Source organism: Porites lutea, chromosome 5, assembly GCF_958299795.1.
Source record: "Porites lutea chromosome 5, jaPorLute2.1, whole genome shotgun sequence".
NCBI lineage: Eukaryota > Metazoa > Cnidaria > Anthozoa > Scleractinia > Poritidae > Porites > Porites lutea.
In genome coordinates this window covers 3,057,875-3,066,439 of record NC_133205.1, presented here as the reverse complement: position 1 = coordinate 3,066,439, position 8,565 = coordinate 3,057,875, and the positions used below count along the sequence as shown (strand labels likewise).

At 38.5% G+C, this 8,565-nt stretch overlaps 1 protein-coding gene across 1 annotated transcript; it reads right to left on the bottom strand.

Moving 5' to 3' along the window:
* On the bottom strand, positions 1-8,510 carry LOC140936940 (ubiquitin carboxyl-terminal hydrolase isozyme L5-like). The gene is made up of 12 exons (XM_073386450.1): positions 8,421-8,510; positions 6,840-6,903; positions 6,222-6,327; positions 5,604-5,729; positions 4,633-4,694; positions 4,374-4,504; positions 3,829-3,892; positions 2,660-2,774; positions 2,177-2,209; positions 1,945-2,079; positions 1,360-1,458; positions 1-944 (listed from the first exon to the last, which is right to left on the bottom strand). Exons 1-12 carry the CDS (start codon positions 8,491-8,493, stop codon positions 900-902), a joined length of 1,053 nt encoding a protein of 350 aa, XP_073242551.1. The 5' UTR covers positions 8,494-8,510; the 3' UTR covers positions 1-899.
* Between the last annotated feature and the right edge of the window lie 55 nt (positions 8,511-8,565).

Sequence of the window (8,565 nt, the reverse complement as noted above, 5' to 3'; positions counted from 1 at the left end):
TAAAACATACAGAACTTTTTATTTACTCATAACAACAAAACTGTACAGGTAATGCAATTAAAATTATTATAGCTGTTTTCCGTTTTGTGTCGAAACTAATTGATAAATATCCTTTTGATGTATCTGACTGAGATATTTGGTGCCTACACTCCTATTAAGCGTTACTTGCTAGCATACGTTTTCTCGCCCTTCAAGGTGGTTTGCGTTTTTTGGATTCTGATTGGCTTACAGGATTGTCTACGTCTGTTGTGATTGGCCAATTCAATATTCTCCTACAGTGCTTTGCGCGAAGGCGACGTCGACGGCAACGAGAAGGTCACTGAAGAAGTGAATTCAAGCTGATTCAAACTTTATCGCGCTTATTCCATCTCGTTCAATTCGTCAGATGTTGGCATTTTTTTCTGGGGTTGAATTCTAAAAGTCGATATCGAAGTTCAAAAAAAGAAATAGAAAGCCGTTGTTTGGTGCTCACCGTCTCTACAAAACGTGAAATTAGGCACTTTTACGTCGAAGTCGTGTAGTGACGGCATGAATGACGGCAAAGAAATGTGTTTTGCTAATCTTAACCTATTGCTTTTTTGACGTTCTCGCTGCCGTTTCCGTCATCTTTGCTTAACCTCCCTTGTAAAAACATCCTCCTCCATCGTGTTTAACTTAAGCAGTTTAATCGTTATTTAACGTCAGAAAGGCGCTTGTCCCTTTGTTTCCTACAAATGAATAGTTTTAACCTCAACAAAAGTATGCGAAGGGAATAAAAGGGGTTTCTGTTGCGCTTAGCTCGCGAAAATGGACCTTCAAATAAACTTGTTTCAATGCCTTTTCGACACTGAACGAAAAACTGCTCGGAAAGTGACCAAAGGATTTGAAATTCTCAGCTGCCTTTTTACATGGTGAAGCTGTCACTTGGCCTGTTCTGCTTTTTTGGCTTGTACTTCCTCTTTTGCCTGTTTGAAAAGTAGAAAGTGAATATACTATGAGTCAAAACTTAATGTTATTTTACGTGCAGTGGGTTCCAAAGGTGCAGACCATGAACCAACCCAATTTTTTTGCGAGAACTGAAATGGTTGGGCTGTAAACTTTCGATGATGGGACCTCCATTCTGAATTGGGAAATTAGGCAATAAATCTGTGTACGGGGAGGTGGCAGAGACGGGGGAACGGCTCTCACAAGGGTTCGCTCGCAACATGATCTACAGGAACGTTTCATGATCGAACGAGCACAATTGATAGCCCAGCGATACACATAAAAACAGCACTGAGTCAGTCTCCTCACATCTCCAGTCCACTTCAGGGGTGGGGTGCGAAGGGAATTGCTTGACACGTGGTATCAAGCAGGTAAAAGTAAGTAGGACCTCCGTACTTTTTCCACTAAAGGCACCAGATTTCCTTGCTTGGCCAAGACTTTCAAAAGTTCCATTATCAGAGGCAGATAGTTGTGTTTTCTTCTGATGTTTTCAACCTGTAAACGAATATAGAAGTATTTAAACTTCTATGGCAATTATGTCGCTGAAAGTGAAACTGCAATTTTCCTTTTGCTCTACCTGTATTACAATTTTCATACAAACGCCTCGTTTGATGGCCGATTAACTGATGATACAAGCACTCATCAACATCTTTTGACTACAAAAGCTAGTATGCCTAGAATGTGCAGTTAAAGTAAAGAACAACAACAGTGACCGCAACAACCAAAAAATAAGAATAGAAAAACCAACAAGTCTAGTTGTCTTCTCTTTTTTTTGGTTTTTATTAACTCTGAACAGTTCGGTTTCCGTGTGAGCCCACTTTGTTGCAAACCAGATTTTGAACAGGTTGATTGTAATATTTTCTTATAGCTTTATCGCCCCTTTTCCCAGATGACGGGCATTTTACTTTCGCCTCACCTTTTTTGCGCGACTTCCCTCCTATCTGAAAGCATGGCACAGCTTAATCAAACCCCAAAGCTTACCTTGTACCGAAGCATTTTATCATCTTCACCGGCGATGAGTGTCTGCAGACGTGAGATCTCACTGTCAATATTCTTCATAACAGATTGAAGTTCATTCTCTGATGTTACTTGATCTGTCTCCATGGCATCAGCACCCTAACAACAACATGATACAAACAAGCGAATTAGGAGAGTTTACCAAATTGATAATTATAATGGCAAACCACTGAATAGAATACTTATATTTTCACACCTCTTTTGAAGATTGACTTTTCAATTGCTCCAGCTACAAAAACAAAAACATGGAGAGAAAATGTCATTTTGATTAAAAATATATACAAATGAAATCATTAATGGGCTGGGTTTGAAAAGTCAAGAGTAAGAAACTCAAGGCCCGCATTTCAATGCAGAAGAGAGGATTGTATATTGAAAGCTGCGCCATTTGGAAAAGAAATAGTCACAAAGCATATTGGATGAGAGTGGGGCTTTCAAACAGACTATAAAGAGAGAGCACCTATACTTGAACTCCTTTTAATTTGGATGATATCATTTCTTTTTCATTTTCGCAGGTGAAATCCCAGACTTCAACAGGCTTGTCGCATGTTGTATCCTTGTACCAGAGATCTACATTGTCTACATTATTAACAACAAAGGATCTACAATGTAGAGCGTGCAAAACAACACTTGATCTTTTGGATAAAACTTTGTGTCTGTCAGAATACTTAACAATACATACATTGTCTAAAATCTGAGTTCTTTTCTGGTTCAGTCTATCAATATCCTTAAGGTGAATAGCCTTTCTTGATGAAACGATGGCCATAAGGTTAAAATGAATCTCCTCTGCTGAATATCTAAAAAAAAAGAGGTTTTAAATACAAGCCATTGTCAAAATAACAATAAAAACTTTATGACTGGTTTTGTTTTCTCAGAATCACCCTGTTTCCTGAAACAGAGCCAGGGAAACATTGAAATTTGAGAGAAGCAAAATTAACAAGACTTTGAAACTTTGAAAAGACTGGAAAATCCATATTATGTTGTTAAACAAGCCTCAATATCCAGATACAAATTCTCCAGTCTGGTCTCCATACACTTTGTTAAAGAATGAGTTGAGAGAATTTGATAAAAGATCAAAACTTTCCCTTTGGTGATCATTTCATTGATTCTCATAACCTCTTCTTTTGATTATGTACTGACATACCGTATTTATTCGAATAAGCGCTCAACCTCGAATTAGCGCCCACCTTGAATAAGCGCCCACCCTAAAGGCAGAAAAAGTTAATAAGCACCCAGCCTCGAATAAGCGCCCACCCCCTCCTCCTCCCAATCAAACTCAAATAAGCGCTCACCCCCACCCCACCCACTTGAGTGAATAAATTCTAATAAGAGACTTCCCCGAGGACAGAGTTTTCTTGCAAAATAAACATACTTCACTTGCTGAAAATGGTGAAAATTTAATAAGCGCCCAGCCTCGAATAAGCGCCCACCTCGAATAAGCACCCACTCTCAAGGTCCAGAAATTTAATAAGCGCCCAGGGAGGTTAATCGAATAAATACGGTAGTCAGGAGAAAATTGATGTTGGTCACTCTTTGGACCTGCACACTGTATGCCATACTAGGTAAAGTTTATGATTTTGACACTATGAATTCCATTCACTGTGTGAGCTAAGTCTTGACCAGCTCTGAGGACCTCTGAAGGTTCTCTACAGCTTTCTTCCCTCAATAAAAAAATTATCACATTTCCAAATTCCAATTTAATCAGAGATTTGAGACCCACAAATTTCTCAGTCTGCAAAAAGAATCTTATCTGCCACTTTTGCAGAGTAAAGTTGTCCCTTCAATTTTACTTCCTCATTACTTTTGGACATTACTGACAGACACAACACATGGATATACAAAGGTACCTACTTCTGCATTCTTGCTTCTATGATGGGTTTACAGACACCAAGCCAGTTTTCTGGAGTACACGGCCCTATCAAGACATAAGTAATTTAATTTGCACATGTCATAACAACTGTACCTAATAAGCATTGTTTTCTACAATGAGTGTATTTAATGGAAAGTGGTGCTGGCAATCAGGTTGACAAGTGAGGAGAAAGACTGGGAAAAAAAATGTGATTCCAAGGGTTTTTATACAAAGATGCCACAAGTGAATTTTTAACCTTTTTCAAACAAAGTTTGTGTAACTCCTGTAATTTAGTAAGAAAATGCCTGCATATCATGCTTACAATAGATACTGATACTCTGTATTTTGCATATGAAATTCTAATATGTCGGGGAGACGTGATCACAAATTTTTCACCTCTAACCCTGAACGAGCTTGTGATGCAAGAACCAGTCTGTGAGCAATAATTTAAATAGTACACAAGTTACAATAACTTTAAAACTTAATTCATTCATATACATTCCATTGCAAATCTACTCCTAACGATAATAATTATCGTGTTTATTACCAAGATCAATAGGCCCATCTCTTAATCCATCCAGTTCATATAGCTTGCCGTGCAGTGGAACATAAGCCACAAAGTGATACACATTCTCATCTTTCTGTGGCAGTTTAGCATCAAACTCAAACATTTGCTGTCTGAAAATGTCAGTAGAAGCATGAAGTGAATAACTTCATGAAAAAAAAACAAACTTGGATAGATTTAACTACTTTTAATTACTGATGGTGAGGCATAACTCTTTTTGAAAGCTAAAAATAAATCAAACCTGGCAAAACCATTGTGCACTTGTCTGATAACATCAGAGTTACTGAGGCTCAATCCTTTTAGCTGTTGACAATAAGAGATTTAAAATTTATTGCTTTCTAATTTGCATCAAATAACTCAATCAATTTAATTTGTTCCAAATCAAGGAGGCCCTCTTGGATGGGAAGGGGGGGGGGGGGGGGGGGTTTGGTATGTATGACCCTAATCTATATTTCAAAATCTGTCATTTCATATATTGAGTACAAAAACATGTCCCTGTTGGTATTTTAACTATTTTACAGTTGAACCTCTGCTAACGGCCACCTCTCTACAAATGGCCACTTTTTTTGTGTCAAAGGGCAAAAAAATCCATACATTGACTCTTGTTTAAAACCTCTCTACAACTGCCACCTCTACAACGAACACTTTCTTCTGTCCCCAAGGTGGCCGTTGTAGAGAGGCTCAACTGTATTCGCACTTTTCAACTCATCTTTTTGTTGTTTGTCACCATTTTAGCTGTCTTTACTCTTATGTCACTGTTTCAAGCCATGTAAACTTATTGTTGGAATTTTACCTTAACTCGGCCTTGACAACCAGAAATTTGAGTATGGGTGTAGTGTGGAAGCTCAATATAACAAAGGGCCAAGAAACTGGTGAAATATGTTCACTATAATGAGGTTTCATTATACCAAGGTTCTCTTCCATATACAGTAAAACCCTTAATATGGTCACCAATGGGCCAAAAAAAAATTGGCCGTATTAACGGGGGACTGTATTAACAAGGGTTCTTTACAAGAAAATGTATGGCCATTATGCCAGGCAGCCAAAAAAAAGTGGCCATAATAATGAGGTGACCATATCACCGAGGTGGCCGTTAAGGCGGGGTTTCACTGTATCTGACTATTACTGGGGTAAACAAAATCATTTGTTATACCAAGGAATTTGTTATATAGAGATTCATTATAGCGAGTTTCCACTGTATCATACACTTACAGATGAATCAAATGTTGCTGAAAAATCTTTGAAACTTGATAGTGTAGGTCCTAGGTCCAAGTCTGGGTGATTGCAGTTAAGAAGTACACTCAGGATGGCTTGAGTTGCACAGGCATTGGTTATGACCTAAAAAAATTAAATAAAAAGAAAAAATGAACTGTATCTAACATGCTGTACTAAGCATTCAAATCAAGCCCCAAGGAGCATGTCAACTTGTTTGAATAAAATGAGCTGGTCTCAACTTTTGTCAAATTAATTTGCCTTATCCTACATCATGTGACAAAGCCAAGATGTATAGGTATTTCACTTATTATAAGGATGGCACCAGGATGGCTCTGAAATTCCCTTCTTAGAATTTTGATTGGGCAACATTTGGCTTAGAACTCTTTAGGTCCCAAGAGTGACCAACATCAATTTTCTCCTAAAAACATCAGCAGATCATCAAGAGTAAAGGTTATGAGAATTACTTAATTGATTACCAAGGGTATGAGAATACTTTGATCTTAAACCAAATTCTCTCAACTATTCTTAAAAGAAATGTATGGACATAAGTCTGGAGAATTTGTTTGTGGATCTCGGGGCTTAAAGGGATAATGCTTAAAAAAATGTCCAACTTGCCTGTTTGGCAAAGAATATTCCAAGAGACCTGCTCTCATGTACAATGGGTCCAGCTGGCTCTTCCCCAGGCTTCCATTTGAACAGAAATATAAGACCATGAACAGGTCTGGGAATGTGACAAGTAAAAGAGAGGCAAGAATGAATCAAAAAATGAACACAACTTAAGGCAAAACTATATTGTTGTCATACCACAAACTACATCTTTTGAGCCTGTGGCTTACAGTTCTTTGTAAGGGATTTTAGGGGGGCTTTTAAATGGAGGGGCTTGTATCTGAGCGGGCTTATAAACAGAATCGAGAAAGTGCTTCGAAGCAAACTACTGGTGAAGTGCCAATTTAAAGACCATCTGCAAGTTGGCTTGCCAGCTCAGTTGGTGAGAGTGTTTCACCGGTATCGCAGAGGTCAGCGTTCGAGGCTTTCAAGTGTTCTTTTCACAACTGCATAAGTTGCATCTTCAACTGCGATCATGATCTTTTTTCCATTTATTTCTTTATTTTATCCAGCAGTTCTTATAAATTTATATGAAAGTCATATACTCTTTGTTTTATGAGTTATTTAGCTTGCAGGATTTTTTAAAACAGAATAAAGGAAACACCAGAAGAGCAGGGTGCTATTAACCTTAAATCTTCCAATGATGCTTCATCAAGACTGTAGATTTCCTCCACTTGCACACCTGAACAACCTACACAAAACAAATAAAAAATTTACCTTAAAACTTTCAGGCCTAAAATATTCCTGCAAGAAGTATGGCCAGTTGAGCCTAAATTATTATACTGTGTCCATAGCCTTTGGTTTCATCATTTGAAAAAAAATATTGTGTTTTTTAATAATTATTCTGGCATTTTAAAAGTACCTTGTAGCCTCAATCCCCTTCAAATAGCTTTTAATGCTAACTAGAAATGGAAACATGTTCTCTTTTCATTACTTTACAGTCAATAATTCGGCTTACATTAAAAAAAAAAATAAACACAAAGTGATCATGTTGATTGCAGCCCTTGACGAAAAGTGCTATTAAAATGGCTGGGATCTTAAAAATACCAGACAATTCCAAAAAAAGAAATGAAGAGATATTAGAAAATGGATTGTTTGTGTAACTACCTACCCAAATTATGCTGAGTCCCCTAGGGGAGTGGGGGGAGGGAAGAACCCTTACCCTAGCCAGACCGAGTACATCTGAACTCTGTTACCCTATATGAGACTAAACTTTCAAAATCCCTCTCTATATTAGAGTCTCTATTTTCCAAAAAGTACTGTGGTGGACGCTTTCCTCGCTGTTGAAGTAAGTGGGTAAAATTCAAATTTGCCAGTTTTATTTTTTGAGTGTCAATTTCCAGTTCCCCTAGTCTAGACAAAAAAAATTCAACTAATTGATCAGTTTCCCGGAAAATGATACCCAATTTAAGACCCAAACTTACCGATTTCTATACCCTGTCTTAGACTAAACTGCTTGAAAACCATACCCTTCACAGCCGAGCATACCTGCAGAGCCTATAATAACCCATGTGAAAGCAATGGTCACACTACAAAACTCTGCGGTATGGCCAGTACCTAACGCATGTGCACAGCCTTATCACCCGGGCAGTGGCAGCCATGGACAGCTGTTTTGCTCTTGTTGGCACTCATCAGCATGGCATAGCCCATATTTGGCAGTACCCCTCCTTCCCCAGGTGCCAAGTACCCTTCTCCCAGCCCCTACTGGGCTACTTATTTGTTACAGCTGAGCCAAAGTTCTTTTTCTATTGCCCACGTCTGATTAACACATGCTTTCCCACCCAACGAACTTGTCCAAAATTATTTTTGTTGAAATGTCCACCCATCCTTTGCTCCTCCCTTCAACCTCCTCTATCCGCTGAGTTTTAAGTGCATGCGCACACGGTGCACTTTTAAACGCAGCACGTGTACCTGTTTTTGTACTTGTTTTGGTTTCGATAATTTAAGACAACTGTTTGAATAACGAAAAATCAACCCATGCTAAATTGGTTGAATGCCCTAAAATAAAAAATTCTGGAAGTTCTTGTATGACTTGAGTAAGGAAAATCAAGCAATTAGGGCCATCTAATATTCGGTGTCTGGTGTCTATGAAACCGGATGTCGTAACTATCAAGATAGAATGGAGGGGCATTCACATCGTGCAATGCGAAGAAATTGTTCTGAATGAGTTGTGTCGCGATAAAAGCTTTTCAGAATAATAATGCCTACCAAAACCACGGATTAGTTCGGTAAAAACACCAGGATCGCTTTCAATCAAACACCATTCTCCGCCGGCCGCCATCTTGGAATTTCCCCCAGAGTTCCTTTCAGGATGAAAATCCCCTCTCTCTTTCCCAGGTTCTTTGCAAGATCC